This window comes from Phocoena phocoena, chromosome 3, assembly GCF_963924675.1.
Source record: "Phocoena phocoena chromosome 3, mPhoPho1.1, whole genome shotgun sequence".
NCBI lineage: Eukaryota > Metazoa > Chordata > Mammalia > Artiodactyla > Phocoenidae > Phocoena > Phocoena phocoena.
Window position 1 is genome coordinate 168,946,922 of NC_089221.1, and position 15,099 is coordinate 168,962,020.

At 61.9% G+C, this 15,099-nt stretch overlaps 3 protein-coding genes across 4 annotated transcripts; 1 reads left to right on the top strand and 2 right to left on the bottom strand.

Annotated features, from left to right (window-relative positions):
• Positions 1-520: 520 nt before the first annotated feature.
• CAPS (calcyphosine) lies at positions 521-1,371 on the bottom strand. Of its 2 annotated transcripts, none has more exons than XM_065874970.1 (4): positions 1,289-1,371; positions 1,044-1,221; positions 774-899; positions 521-622 (listed from the first exon to the last, which is right to left on the bottom strand). In XM_065874970.1, the coding sequence occupies exons 1-4, from the start codon at positions 1,369-1,371 to the stop codon at positions 521-523; spliced, it is 489 nt and encodes a 162-aa protein (XP_065731042.1). The 2 variants fall into 2 exon arrangements, with proteins under 2 accessions (XP_065731042.1, XP_065731041.1); XM_065874969.1 differs by having other exon boundaries at positions 693-899.
• Positions 1,372-4,579: 3,208 nt separating this feature from the next.
• Positions 4,580-6,238, bottom strand: VMAC (vimentin type intermediate filament associated coiled-coil protein). Its single transcript, XM_065875531.1, has 2 exons — positions 6,048-6,238; positions 4,580-4,898 (listed from the first exon to the last, which is right to left on the bottom strand). Exons 1-2 carry the CDS (start codon positions 6,236-6,238, stop codon positions 4,580-4,582), a joined length of 510 nt encoding a protein of 169 aa, XP_065731603.1.
• A 1,035-nt stretch (positions 6,239-7,273) lies between these two features.
• On the top strand, positions 7,274-13,394 carry NDUFA11 (NADH:ubiquinone oxidoreductase subunit A11). Its single transcript, XM_065874979.1, has 4 exons — positions 7,274-7,438; positions 11,445-11,537; positions 11,650-11,772; positions 13,208-13,394. Exons 1-4 carry the CDS (start codon positions 7,342-7,344, stop codon positions 13,318-13,320), a joined length of 426 nt encoding a protein of 141 aa, XP_065731051.1. The 5' UTR covers positions 7,274-7,341; the 3' UTR covers positions 13,321-13,394.
• Positions 13,395-15,099: the final 1,705 nt, after the last annotated feature.

Below are 15,099 nucleotides of genomic sequence, written 5' to 3' on the forward strand. Positions count from 1 at the left end.
GGCCTCAGGAAGCCAGGCAACCTGGCCAGGAACGGTTCCTCAGCAGCCTGGCCTGCCCCGCACTCCACACCTGGGCAGGTGACCAAGCTTGGCTGCCTTCCAAGACTGACCGCTCCGTGCAGAGCCTTGCTTCACAGAAGAGCAGTTTGCTTCCCCACCCGGGCGCTGCCTGGCTTCCTGGGGGAGTCACGAGGGAGGGGTGAGGGTGCTGACAGGGTTCACTTGAGCAGAGCCAGGAGGAGACCTGGGGTCGGCATGGCGTGGGCATGGAGGGTCTCACTCCCTGGGCTCCTGAACCAGTGACCCATCGTTGGAACCTTTGTCCCACTGACACCTGGTGGCCAAGCCGTGTCCCTGGAGACCTGGTCCAGCCGGTTCTGCGGCCTCAATCTTCCCACAATCCCCTCCATCCCCCACCCCGGGGCTGCTCAGCTCAAAGCCCAGGTGAGAGGGGCCCTGGCCCAGGGGTGCCGGGTGGGGCCCTACGCTGCATGGTGCCGGCCGACTGGGTGTGCACCGCTCACAGCCGCCAGGCGCTGGTCATCATGGCCACAAACTCCTCATCCGTGTCCACAGAGGCACTCACGCCACTGTAGTAGTCCTGGAACTCGGCCAGCGTGACCTGGGGGCAGATGGGCTGTCAGGGGGGACCGCCGGCGTGGGCAGAGGGAGTGGGGTACCCGCGCACCCACCTGCCCGTCCTTCTCGGACGAGTCAAAGTTGTCCAGGAAGCGGCGGAGCACCTCCTCCTCCGTCCACTCCCCGCTCTGCACCCTGGGGTGGGCGCGGCCGCTGTACACCCCCCGGAGGTCATCCACAGTCACCACGCCGTCCCCGCTGCGGTCCAGCTTGGCGAACGCGGCTGTGATGACTGCCTCCCGGACCTGGGACATGGGGGGCTGGGGGGAGGTGGTGACTGGGGTGGGGGTGGAGCTCGGGAGGTCCCCCGAGTCCCCACACCGATGTGGATAAGCCCACAAGGACTGGGCACCCCTGGACGACAGGGTGGAGGGACACGCGCGCGGTCGAGCGCCCGGCCTCACCCGCAGTGCCCGCAGGAACTCCTCCAGGTCCAGCGTCCCACTGCCGTCACGGTCCCAGCGCCTGCACACGCCCTGCGCCTCGGCTGTGTCCAGCACCAGCCCCAGCTCGGCCAGGCCCCGCTGGAGCTCCCCTGCGTCCAGGGACCGGCTCCTGTCCCGGTCCATGCGGCGGAAAAACCTGGGGGGCAGGGGGCGTGGTTGGAAAGTGATCCGGGGGGTTGGGGAGGTGTGAGGGGACAGCTCACCTGGCCAGACCCTGGATGCCCGAGGCCCCTCGGGACAGGCACTGGGCCCGGAGCTTCTCCATGGTGGCGTCCACAGCATCCATGATGGCTCAGGGCTCCCTGGTCTGCTGGATGGGAGAGAGATCTGGAGGGGCTCCCGCTCGCTTGGCAACCAGGCTACAGGCCGGGTGCCCCCGCTCACTCACCTGGCCTTCGTCTGTCCTGGAGTCCGGGTAGCCGCTCCGCCTGCCTTCTGCCTGCTCTGCCCAGCGTTGGCAGTGTGTCCTGCCAGGCCGGGCTGTTGCTAAGGGACAGTACCCTGGAGACTGGGAGGGGCCCCAGCTGTAACTCTCTAGGCACCAGAGCCTCATGGCCCTGTGGGGGCATATGGCGGGCCAAGAGGCACAGGGCAGTGCTGTTGCTGCCGCCGCTGTCCACCTGCTGTCCTGCTCGCTTACTCCCTGCAGTGCCCAGGTCCTGGGATAAAGCCAGGCCCAGGTGGTGGTGGGGGGGAGGGGGTCACTTCCTAACCACAAGGAGGAAGGGTGGGCCACAGCCCTGTGGGGACCAGTGTCCTGGATGGAGGGAGGCAAGGCCCAATTCCTGTGTGACCTGGAGCAGGTCCCCTCCCCTCTCTGGGCTTCACCAGCCACCAGCCCCTTTTCACAGGGCCGCAGCCAAAGCTGCTGAGGGATCCAATTTTAAAGGACTCGAGGTGACCCAGGCCCCTGTCCAGCAGGTGGTGCTCACAGCTGGGTCCTACAGACATCAACGTTGACTTGGACAAAGCAATTCCTGGTAGTTACTTAGGGCCAGTCAATATGGGTCACCTGGTGGTTGGTTTCCAGGTCTCAAACATCACTTGGTGGGCTGGCTCATTCATGACAAGCTGCTGAGCCAGGGGCTTCGGTACCGGCCGGAGAAGCGACCCTGACCCCTGACATCCGTGATCCAAGAGGAACCAAGGCCGCCATTACTGAATGCCTTCTGTCGAGACTTTGGACATCTTGCCAACCGAGAGCGTTACACCAACAGTCAGGATTGAAAATGATAATGGATTTCCCAGGACTAAAAATGTGGGCCCCCGTTTGGGGACGCCACCACCCGCAGAGACCCAGAGATCATCAGAAGCTTTTCAAAGCTTGCAGTGGCACACAGCACAGTGGTATTGTCGAAAGTTGCTGCCACAGTCAGAAGCCAAGCCGTGGATCACAAGCCACCCGGTCCTGCGATTCAAGCTACAGCTGATTGCAACACCATCAGTTTTATGAGAAACCGCAGTGGCACTCTGCTGCAGAAATTCTTGTGGCTTGCTGCAGTCCAAAATTCTTTACATAGGCAAAGAAATACTCCATTGTGTATTTCTATGAGGGTTACAAATGTCGGATTTTCTATATATATATAGAAACATGTAGAATGTAACCACAACTGTTGTAGCTCTGTTTGGGCATCTCCACATTTTTAAGAGAATCAGAATTTCAACAATAAAAAATTGGAAGTGGCCAGGGCCCTTCCGACCCAGAGGCCCTTTTCACTTTACCTCTCTTGAGCCTTGCTTTGCACAGCTGTAGAATGGGGTGATGCCTGTGTGCATAGTTGTCTGAGGAGATGAGACACAACCGTGTGTGTGGAGTGCCTGGCACAAGCTCCCGGGGCTGTAACTTGTGTCTCCCTACCCAGCGGGGCCCCACCCTGGACCAGGAGCAGCACAGCAGCCCCCCTCCAGTTCCCCCACCAGGAAGAAAGGAGGAAGGACCAATGCCATGAAATCATTTGGTTTATTCTTGAGCTCCGACAGGCGCCAGCCTGCCTTCGCCTCGTACAAACAGCACCCTCCAACCCCTGTTCGTCCAAAGGAGAAAACCGGGCCATTGTTGCCACACTGAGGGGTCACTGTGAGACGCCAGGCGGCCCCATCCTGAGGGCTGAGGGTGGACGCTGAGCCTTCCGGGCTGAAAGGGGCTGTGCCCCGCCATGGTTCCTGGTATGACCATTCCCTGAGTCAGGAGGCGGTAAAAAGCTACCATGGTACCAGGCCAGGCACTTGGGCTGGGCAGAGAAGGGCACAGGGTTCCCTGTTTTGATTTAAAAAAAAAAAAAAAAAACACCCTGAATATCTTGGGCCAAGAAGGGCAGCATAGAAATAAGGAGTGAAAAAATAGATTCTCTAAGGAATATAAAAAGGAGCCAGCTGCTGCTACAAAAGCTACACTGGCCGGGGCGCCTCATGGGATGTGCTGGGGTCCCTGGCTCTCTTCAGGGCCCATAGACCCATCCTGTTCCTACCGGGGTCCCAGGGTGTGCCTGCCACTGGTGACAAACAGAGAACAAAAACCCTGCCCTCATGGAGCTTCCACTCTGATGGTAAGAAGTTACATAAAGAAAATAAAATGAGGCAGTGGGGGTGGAGTGGAGAAGAATGACTTCCAATAAGGTGGTCAGGGAAGGCCTCTGGGAGGAAGTGACGTTTGAGCAAAGACCTGAGTGACAAGGAGCTAGTCATGTGACAGCTGGGGGAAGAGCATTCTAGGCGGAGGGAACAGCCAGTGTCAAGACCCTGAGGCAGGACGCTATCAAGAAAAGCTTATGGGGTGCCCGAGTTTGCCTGGGCAGCAAAGCCTGGCTGCAGACATCTCAGCACATCACACACGCACACACTCTTCCCTGTGTTGAGGGAAGGATAGAGTTTGGGGGAAAAAATCTAGGATTAAAACTTTTGTCTTCATATAACCAATGCAAAATGGCCTGAGGGTTGAGGCTCACAATTCTGAACTGAGATGAGAATAAGAAAAAGCTTTAGGGTGGGGAATGCTTCGGGACGAACAAAAATCAGGGCAAGGGGAAAAGGGAGAGAAACTCAAATCATCCACCTCCACCAGAAAAAGAGAGGTCTCAAACTCAGATGCTTCAGGGGCCAGACATCTGGCCCTAAGAGACATGTGGAGCCTGAAACTCACACTCACTGAAGAGGGTGCCCTGGACTCAGATCCAGGCAGGCACAGCCCAGTCCGAAGCTAGAAATCCAGATTTTTGTGTCAGCACTGCCAGTTCTCCCAACAAGGGTGATTGACTGATTCAAAGTTTTGTTTTTAAAAAAACAAAAACTTCTCTCTGGGTTCAACATCTGCATTTGTTCCTGTAGGCCGCCCATTTGAAACCTATAACTCTTTAGCAGGTTCTGACGTTTGGACAGGATTATGGCTCTGCCGCAGGGTCCTCTCTGGGGTACTGGTGACCCCCAAGGACACCCACAGCAGTGGAAAAAGTCCCCGTAGGGGTCCTCTTTCTCCATTCTGGAATCTACTCTGGGACTCACACAGTGGTCCCAAACACAGCAGGCTGGAGGTGGTCCCTGTCCTCTTCCTCCCCAGTACTGTTGGCAAGGTGTGAACTGGGCCCACCAGGGAGTGGGTGACTGGGGACACTGGCCGGCAAGGGCCCCAGGCGCTCAGCCTCAGCCAGGGTGGCCATCAGCCCAGCCAGGGGTGGCCGGCGGCGGCAGATGTCCTGCAGCAGTTCAGCCCGGGGCTGCAGCTGCCTGATGAGCTTGTCCCTCTGGCACACGGCAGCCTGCAGACTCTGGACAGTAGCCTCGGAGGTCAGCAGCTGCTCCTGGAGAGCGGCAATCTCACTGGCAGGAAGGCAACACGGGGCAGTTATGGCACGGGGGAGCCAGAGGTTCTCTTCCCCTGCTCCCGACCTCCATCCCTGTCAGGATAAAGTCCCCCTATTATGGACTGAATGTCTGTGTCCCTCCCTCCCCGAATTCATATATTGAATCCCTATGCCACAATGTGATAGTACTTGGAGATGGGGCCTTGAGAGGTAAGTTTAGATGAGGTCATGAGGGTTTCCTTGTAAGAGACACACCAGAGAGCTTGCTCTCTCTCTGTGCCACGTGAGGACACAGTGAGAAGATGACCATCTGCAAGCCAGGAAGAGGACCTCACAAGGAACTGAATCTGTCAGTACCTTGATCTTGGATTTCCCAGCCTGCAGAACTGTGAGAAATGATTTGCTGTTGTTTAAGCCACCCAGTCTGTGGTATTCTTTAACAGCAACCTCAGCAGACTAACACACTCCCTCATCCATCCCCGTAGCTCTTCCTGCAGTTCCCTTGTCCCCTACATCTTTTCCTATTTTGTTGTTCAGCTTAGATGGCTCCCCCTCCAGGAAGCCTTCCCTCCGGGCTCCCTCAGAGCCGTGTGGCCCTCCATCACACACACCCAATCACCCCATATTGGAACTGCCTAACAATGTGTCTGCTTGAGGTCAGGGCTGCATAGGTCTTACTGATGTGCCCTAATACCCAGCACAGTGCCTGGCCCATAGTAGATGCTCAGTAAAGATGAAGTAATGAATCCAACCAGCTCTGAATTTTTTCCCACCCGGTCCTCAGCACCACCTTCCTCCCTGGGCACTTGTCTCATCCCTTTCAACCCTCAGCTAGAGGGACTCTTCAAAACTGCTGGTATCATCCCATCCTCCCCTCCTCAAGAACCTGCCATGGCTCCAGTACCTACATCAGGTGGCTGGTGGTCCCTGCACCACTCAGGACCAGCCGATTTTGCCTAGTTAGATACCCACACTTGTATGACATCTCTCAACTTTACATAGTGAAAACTAAGTCAAGTATTTTGGTGTTTGTTTTTCCAATCCCACCAGTAGTCCGGCTCCACGTGAATGCACACGATTTCCCCTGCCGGTCCTCCTTTCCAGTCTCGGCTCTGCCTCCGCCCACCTCCTCCGAGAAGTCCATGTGGCCGGCCCCGAGCCTCACCGGTCCTTGGCGCGGCCCAGCTCGTCTAGGGCGGCGCGCAGCTGCTGGTCGTGGCGGGCCAGGCGCTCGGCCTGGGTGCGCACCGTGCGCTCGGCCGCATCCAGCCGCGCCTCCAGCTCCGCCGCGCGCCGGTGTACCGCAGCCAGGTGTGCGTTCGCCTCGCGGATCTGCAGGGGCGGCGGCGCTGACATGGCCCCGCCGCGGTCCAGGCCCAGCCACGCCCACGGGCGGCCCGGAACCGGTCCTGGCCGCGCCCACGGGGCCACGCCCCCAGCGGTCCGTTCAGGGGCTTCGGCGTGATTGGCCGCGATCACTGCTAGGCTCCGCCTCCAGGGCTGGGTCTCGCCCTCCTCAAACCCGAACACCCTCGCTGGTTCCGGCAACTCGAAACTCCACCCCTGAGCCGGGCCTAACTCCAAGATTGGCCAAGGTCTTAACAAACCACGCCCCCAGGTTGGCCTTGTCCTCTGGTGGCGCCCCAGTTCGGGCTCTGGCAGCAGGATTGGTCATTCCCTCGAGACAGAACAACCCCCCCCCCCCCCAACTTAGAAGCTAACGCCGGGTTGGTCAGGCCCACACGCCTTCAGGTTATGTTTGGGCTCTGGCCACGCCCCAAGCCTAGAGCATTCTTCATCCCGCCCAGGGGTTTGGACTAGCCACAAACTGGGCACAGACCACACCGTGCTAAGAATCCGAGCACTGGGATTGGACACTTTCTCGTTAAGCCCCTGAACCTGACCACGCCCCCAAATAGTCGCACGCTGTTCAGACTCTGGCTTAAGACTGGCCACTGGGCGTAACCAAGCCTCCCCACAGATTCGGGCACTGGGAGTGGCCACATCCCGCCACGTCCCGCCCCATAATGACGTCTCTCTCCTATCAAGTGGAGCACGGCCCCGCGGTCTCCTCTGTGCCTGCGGATAGGCCTAGTACCTTTGATAGTCCCGCCCCTAGTTAGGCCCCACCTCCGGGAGTCAAACCACTCCTGACCCAGGACCTTCTGAGCTGAACTAGCGACATCTGCCTTCACTGATCCTGGTCGGCCTCAGTTTCCCCCTCCAGAAATCGGCCAGGGCTGCACGCGCTCTTCCTTTACGCCAGTCCCGATTCCAAGCGCTTGAGCGCGACCCGTGTCCACCTCCGCGGCGCTCAATAAAGTTGCTCGCTTGTTGCCGTCCCGCCCGCAAGAGAGGCGGAGCGCGCCGCCCAGCAAGTCTCGCGAGAGTCAGCGGCGTCCGCCCTTGGGCGCTGGGAGCCGGGGCGTCTTGCGGTGCGGGGCCCGGGGTGTTCCGTCATGGCTAAGACGCTTCTTCACCAGTACTGGGACATCCCCGAAGGTACCGAGTGCCACCACAAGACCTACGCCACCACCAGTATCGGTGGTGCCACTGGTGAGCGCCGGTCGGGTCCCCAGGGCGGAGGGCGCAGGGAGGCCGTGGGGTCACTGGGGGCTGTCCGAGGGCGTCCTGGAGGGGCTGCGGATCCCGCGGGGTGGCAGTGGTCATCGTCGGGGTGTCTGGGGCGGCCTTGGGACGCTCGGGGCCTCTCGTACAAGATAGACTTTGTGGGGGTGTCGGACTAACTCACAGGGCGCAGAGAGGTCATAGGGTCACTGGGAGCAGTCCGAGGGGGTCCCATGGGGGCTGGGAATCTCGCGGAGTGGTACGTGACCATCGTCGGGGTGTCTGAGCCGGCCATGGGGACCGCTGGTGTGAGATAGACGTTGTGGGGGGATGGGTGTGGCAGGGTTGGAGGGCCCTGGAAGGTCGTGATACATGTGACAAGCTGGCCACTGGAGTCGTCAAAATCCCTGGGTGCTGGCATTTTGAGGTTATTGTTGAAACGCTCACCAGGCTCTGGGAAAGTGATGGAGTGGGAAGCGGTGGAGTGGGACGGGGCCATTATCGGTGTCAGAGAAGCTGGAGGGTTCTGAAACTTTCCAACGGGTGTCTTTGAGATAGTTTGGGAGGATCGTGGGTTATTATTGAGGTGTCTGAAGGCAGAAGTTTGAGAAGGTTCTGGAGTGGGATGAGGTCTTTGTAGGATCCAGGAGAACTGGGTGGTCAGAGACATCTGAAACTTTTATTGGGGGCCATCAGAGGGGTCTTAGGGGCGCTGTGGAGATGATATGTGAAGTGAGTCAGCAGCTACCATAAGGGTAGCCTTGGGGGAATCTGAGGGGATGCACAGCCCTGGCAGTCCTCTGCAGGGGAGACCCTGGAGTCTAGCCTCTTCTAGTCTCCTTCCCAATCTCAGTCTGAGACATAGGTATGATGGGTTTGGGGGCCACCTCTGTATCTCCAGCTCCTGCAACAGGGCCTGGCAGAATTTGAGTCTGCACTGGGAGGCTTTGCATTAGGACCTAGTCAACGCTACCATTTTCTGCATATTTAATAAGAAGCACCGTTACCATTTTCATTTCTCAGAGGTGGAAACTGAAGGTTAGAGAGGTGGATGAACTGCCCCGGTGTCTTTGGGAGCCGGGCTGCAAATCCCGGTCTGCTCCTGGGGGTGACTGGGGCAAGGAATGCGCCTCCAGGGTCCTCCTGAAGAGTCTTCAGGAAGGCTGAAGGGGGAGCCCCAGGGGATGGGTTTTGTGGCGTCTGCTTGAACAGAGCCTGGAGGGGGGCTTGTTGGAGGGTGTTTGAGGGGGTGCGGATGGAAACCTTTGACAGAGGCGCTATGTCGGGTGGTCGTGGAGAGACTCAGTTTTGGGGGTGGTCGCTGGCTTCCAGGAGCCCTACAGGGGACCCAGGGGTCTTCGAGGGCGTCGCTGTGTGCGTGTGTCACTCACTCTGTCTGCCCGCATTTTCTCACTGACCAACTCCACTCAACACTCAGGACCTGATTAAACGTGCTCCTGGATCCTCCCTCACCTCCCCGCTCCTTCCATCCCTGCCGCCCCTCAGCCCTCCACCCAGGGAACTCGTTCCACACTTGGCTTCCCTGGGATGGTGAGCCCCTGTAGGGCAGGGACCCAGGCTCTAGCCCAGCCCAGCACCCTGTGGGAACGCAATAACTGGAGGAACAAATGAGTGAGGGAAAGAAGGAAGGAAGACAGGGCAGTAACTAGGAATGAACGAATAAGTGACTTCGTGAGTGAATGAATGACTGTGAATGCATGAGAGGAGGAAGGCCCACGGTAACTAGGATGAATGAATGAGTGACTTGTGAATGAATTAATGAGTGAGGGAAGGTACACAATAAATGAGTGGATGAATGTACGTGGGCCCACAGTTACAGATTGTGAGTGAATGGACGTGCACTGTGTCAAGACGGTCACTTCAGGAGGCTAGGGGCAGGCGGAGGGCCTGGGGAGGGCCTTTTGAGCGGGTGACGGGAGCCTGGGGAAGGGCCGAGTCGGTAGAGACTCTCGAGTGCTGGGGAGGGTGGCTGCGGCGTCTGAGGAGTTAGGTGGGCTCCCGGGGACGCGGGCTGGCACATCACCTACTGAAGGACTGCTGGGGGGAGGGGGCCAGTCCTTGACCCTGGGATAGTCCGGCACCTCCCAGGTCGTCCGCTCCCAGGTAAAGGACTTCTGAGGGGTCTTGGGATTGTGGGGCACTCTGTGTCCCACGTGGCCTGTGAACTGGGCGTCCCTCAGGCAGGACCGCAGGCAACTGGGGGTGGGGCCAATCAGGTTCCCCCGCCAGGACTCACTGCCTGACTGGGTTTGGGGACCATCACTGAATCTTGTCAGTGGTTCTTCGGCAGAGGGTCCTAACTCCTGCTTCCTGGCCCAGCTCTGGAGATCATGCCTCCCCAGGTCCCAGGCAGGATGGGGAGCCCCCTCTGATTCAGCCTCTTTACAAGGTGGGGTTTGGGGGTGGGGACGTGTGAGAGAATGACTGAAGAAGGGGGTTTGTTGGGCCAGGGCGGGCCGTGCAGGCTTGGGGGAACCCCAGACTCTGGTCCCCTCCCCCCTTCCCAGCCTTCAGCCGCTCTGAGGGGAGCAGGGACCCTAGGGTTCATCGTGGGATCAGGAGGGATTCGATCTGGGGAGTCCCCAGGTGGGCGCCTTGCGTGAGGGAGCCTTCTGTGTGTGTGCTCTTTTCCTGTCGTCCCTGGGGCTCAGTTTCCCTGTCTGGGAAGTGGGGTGGCCCTCTTGGCCCTCGGGGTTGCTCTCAAGGTTACCCCCGCTGTGCAGTGTGAAAAGTTCCCCACAGCTCTTGTGAGCTGAACCCCAGCCAGGGCTGGGGGGGGGGAACACTGCTCAGCCAGGAAGGTCACGTGAGGGCTGCACGCAAGCTGTGAGGTCTCCAGAAGCTGCAGGCTTGGGGACCTGGCGGGGCCCACGTCCCTGGGGCATCGGTGAAGGTGGCGCTTGGCCTTTGGGTTAGACCCTTATGGCTTCCAGGCGGCTCTGCTGGGTGGCATCAGGCAAGTCGCTCTGCCTGTCTGAGGACACCCCCCGCCCTGCCCACGAAGCGACGGATCAGAGGGGACTGAGCCCACTGGGCCCCAAGGAGGGTGAATGGGGTGGTGGGTGCCCTTGCTGCCTGGCAGGTGGCAGTTGTGTTTTGTCTGGGGTGGCCTGCTCACCCTGGTGGTCTGTCGGGAGAGGAGGGGTGCATTGTCTGCCCCGAGCAGGGTCAGCTGGAGGGTGGGGAGCCCCGTGTTGGAGCCAGCCAGCTTGCCTTCGGTCTAATGTCCACTGAAGAGGGTCTGGCTGGGGAGGCTGCCCGAGACTGCCCCAGTCTTACCCCAGACCCACACACGGCCCAGGTCAGCGTTCCCTCAGGATGCCCCAGGCTAGGACCTCAGGCCTGGCCGCCCACCTGGCACTTGGCTCCAGGCCTGGCCCCCACCAGGACCCCTCACACGTAAAAGCCAACGTCAGGGGCAGGGCAGCCGGGGCGGCGGCAGAGATGTAAGAGCTGATGAGAGTGGCGAGGCTGAGCCAGCCAGGGGCGAGGGACGGGCCCGGCGGTGGCGAGGAAGAGGCCTTGGTGGCCCCGGAGCGAGCCTCCGAGCCTCTGCTAAGGAACCCTGGGCCCTGCGGGTGGATGCAGCCTGTCATGGGAGTGGGGAGCGGGGCCAGAGTGCCAGCGCAGCCGCCAAGGCCCAAGCCCATCCTTGCGGAGGCCGTGTGCTGGGCTGGTGCCCTGCGGGGGGCCAGCAAGGGCAGGGGGACGCAGGTGGCACTCTGTAGGCCTTGGTAGGGGGAGGCCTGGGGGCTGGAGGGGGCGGGTGAGAGCCCAGGCCTCGGAGCTGGGTTTGGGCCCCAGCTCATCGACTGTGGGACTGAAACAGCCCCTCCTGGGCCAAGCAGTGGCGCCAGGAGCCTCCTTGGTGGCTGCTGTGAGGGTGAAGGGAGCGGTCACCGTGTGATGGGGAGGGGCCTGCCCCCAGCCAGGGCCCGGGTCTGACTCACCTCCCCGCCCTTTCTTCCCACAGGCCTCATCGCCTCCGCCTACAGCGTGGCGCTCCAGACCCCGGCCTCCTTCCTGGAGGGAGTGGCGAGGACAGGACGGTACACGTTTACCGCAGGTGAGCGAGCGAGACCGCCCGGCGCGTGGGCTTCTCCTTCGCGGGCCCTCCCGGCGCTGGTCTGGGCCCCTGACTCAGACTCAGGGCCCGTCCCTCCCCTCCGCTCCTACAGCTGCCATCGGTGCCATATTCGGCCTCACCTCCTGCATCAGCGCCCAGGTCCGCGAGAAGCCTGACGACCCTCTCAACTACTTCCTCGGAGGCTGCGCCGGAGGCTTGGCCCTGGGAGCACGCAGTGAGTGAGCCCGCGCCCCTGACCTCTGCCACCCCTCCTCCCTCTCTTGTCTCCTGGGCCTGGGCCCCGTGGGGGCAGCGGGCAGGAAGAACGTGCATCCAGCTGCAGAGCCGGCCGTTGCCCTGAGAGCTCCCAGCACCGTTGAACCTTGGCCGCCAGCTAGCGTAGCAGTGGTTTCAGCTGTTGCTGCTCAGGCAGCTACCCGCGCCCACCTCGCCACACCCTCCCGCCCTCCTGGGGCTGCCTGTGACACTTGGCATGGCCCCCGAGGCCCCGCGCGTGGACTGTTCCCGCCCCCTCCCTGCCCTCGCCGCCTCGCTCGCTCTGCTCCAGCCCCGTGGCCTCCTTGCTGTGCCCCCTGCACACCAGGCACGGTCCTGCCCCAGGGCCTCGGCATGCGCTGTGCCCTCTGCCTGAACACCCTTCCCCCAGATGTCAGCATGGCGGTCCCTCTCGCTGTTCCAACCCCCCACGTACGATCCAGGGTGTGTGATCCTGGCCCCCGCCCGCCCTCGCTTCGTATCTCTCTCCTGTCTGCCGCGTCTCTCCTCTGTCTGCTGCGTCTTGTCAGAGAACACGAGGTCGCCGCCTGTCTCCCCCGCCGGCCCCTGCGCACGCACGGAGCAGGTGGGGCTGGCCTTGGAGCTGCAGCCCCTCTCCCAGCACCCAGGGCCCTGCAGGGGAGCCGCTCTCACCATCCCCACTTTACAGATGCAGGAACTGAGGCTCCGGGGGGGATGAGGTGGCCCGAGGGCACCCGGGAAGCAGGAGCGGATGCCTCCCTAGTGGGAGGCGGGCCGGGCCCCGGGCCAGCCTTGCACAGTGGAGCCGCCTGGACTAGGAAGCAGACGGCTCTTCTCGCCTGGGCGGGGCGGGGGTGCGCGGCAGGCAGAGGCCACACTCAGATAAACCGCTGGGCCTAGGGCCCAGCAGGCCGGGAGTGCTCCGTGGACGGTTCCAGCAGGGCAGAGAGGGAGGATGCTGAGGAAGAAGGCCCGCGCCCTCCTGACCTTCGCTTCGAGACCTTGGCTGGGGTCTGGGTTTGACCAGCGCCCCTGAGCCTGCGATGGGGGTGTGAGCCCCGCGCCCAGCAGGCAGACCCCCTTCCTGCGGCCGCTCTCAGGCCACAGGCGTCTTGTGTTCTCCGCTTCCCGGACCGCAGGGCAGGCTCAGCCAGGACACTAGCTGAGGCCGACCAACACGCCATCCGTCCCCTCCCGCCCCCGGACCCAGCAGCCTGGACTGCTGCCTCCCTCCTCCCTCCTCCCTGCCTCAGTTTCCACGCCCGTCTTCAAAGGCACGGGGCCTGGGGGCTCATCCCGGCCACCCGAGCTTGGAGTGGGGGCTGTCCTCTCGCGGTCACTGCCGGCGCCCCGGGTGGGCATGAGTGAGCCGCCCGCGTGCGTGCCTGACGCCAGCCTCCCCGCTCTCACAGCCCACAGCTACGGGATTGGAGCTGCCGCCTGTGCGTACATGGGCATGACGGCCGCCCTGGTCAAGATGGGCCAGCTGGAGGGCTGGAAGGTGTTTGCAGAGCCCAAGGTGTGAGCCCTGCCGCCTCCTGGAACTTCAGGCAGGTTGAAATTCGTCTAAAAATAATAAATTCTGTGTATGTCTGTGTGAGTTTCCCCTGCTCCGTTGTTCTCTGGGGTGCAGCCCTGTCCGAGGAGTGCTGGGTGACAGGCCAGCGCTGGTGAGGGCCTCAGGGCGGATGCTAGAGGAGTGAGGAAGCGGCAGGAGATAAGGCATCTGGGTCTGTGCCTGACGGCCCGACGGCGCCAGCTGGGCCCCGGAGGAGGGAGCAGGCGTCGGGCAGGGGTCTGTGGGCCTCGGCCTGTTCTCTTGGCGGGCGGGAGCCCATGGGGGGCGGGACCGGGCCCTGCTGCCCACAGCCCTTCCTGCGCCCCCCCGCTGCAGGCCCCTCTCTGGGCCTCCCCCCAAAGCCAACAGCATGTGGAAAACACGCCCAGGCCCCATGCACGGCCCGTTTCCAAATTCCTGGGTGTTGGAGTGGAGAGCCCTGGACAGCCTGGCCCCGGAGCCTCGTCCCCGTCCGACAGGTGGGTGACAGGCCACCGGGAGCCCTCAGGGCAGGTGCCCACGGCAACAACGAGAAGAGGGACTTGAGGTCCTCGCCCGCTGCTGCCTGTCAGGCCTGGTGATTTAGGTGGCTCCAGAATGCTGGCACGGCCTGGCCCTGGGCTTTCTGCACAACTGGCTCAGTTCTTCCTGGAAGCCAGAAAGGAAGGCCCGGCATGTTCCAGCATACCTCGATGGGCCATAAATTAGGGCTCTCGGCGCCCCACCCTAGGGATCAGGGTCGGATGAGGGTGGGATCAGGTCCTGGCAGGGGTCTGGGCGCTGCAGGTGGCCCGGGGGCGGCAGGAGCGGGCCAGGCTGGTCACAGCCCTCACGCACCCCCTCCCTGGTGTGTGGCCCGTCCCTCCTTCCCCTTCCTCCTCTCTTGGGGGCCTGGACGTGGTTGAAAGCCAAGCTTGGAGCCTTGCTTTCCTCCTCTGTCCACCCCAGCTAATAACTCATCCGGGTGATAAGCAGAGCACAGGGCCCCAGCCCCACGGCCATTGGCTGGGCTGGCCTCGCTACCATTTCCTTATGCCACCGGCCGCCGAACAGCCATGCAGGTCCCTCCCAGCCCAGGCCCCTCAGCCTCCCCACCTGCCACACCGAGCCTCTCCACGCTGACACGGCCCCTCATCCAGCACGCCCTCCAGGGAGTGGGTGCTAGCGTCCACGTGCGCCCTGAGACCGGCCACCGGCTCGGGGTCACGTCCGGGCCTAGCTACCCGAGCCTGGACTTGGGGGGTCTTTGAGAGAGGGTGGAGATGCCCCACCGGCCCATGGACTGGGAGGGGAGGGCCCAAGAGGGCTCTGGGCTCCGAGACCTGCGATCGAAACCCAACACTTGGTTCTTTCCTGGCTCTGTCTTCAGTTTCCCCGCCTGGGAAGTGGGGATGACCGGGTCCCTCCCTCAGAGATGTTCCCTGAAGAGGGAAAATAGCTACACCCCATGGAAGCGCCCTTTCCCTGCCCTCTAGGCGGCAGCCGGGGTCCCCTGCTCCTGCACCAGCCTGGTCTGTCCCTGCGGTTGCTGGCAGGGGGCGGAGCCCACCGTGCTCGGTCCCTCCCCAGGTCCCCGGCACCCTGCCCTGACCGCGGAGAAGTCAGGTTCCATCCCTGCTGCCTGCCTCTCCCTCCTTCCACGGCTTCCTGCCTGTCCCGCCCCGCAGCAGCCCGGGCAGCAGGGGCGACAGGTTCGAGTTGGTGGCGGGTTGGTAGCGTGGCCCCGTCGTCGCCGTAAATAGGGCC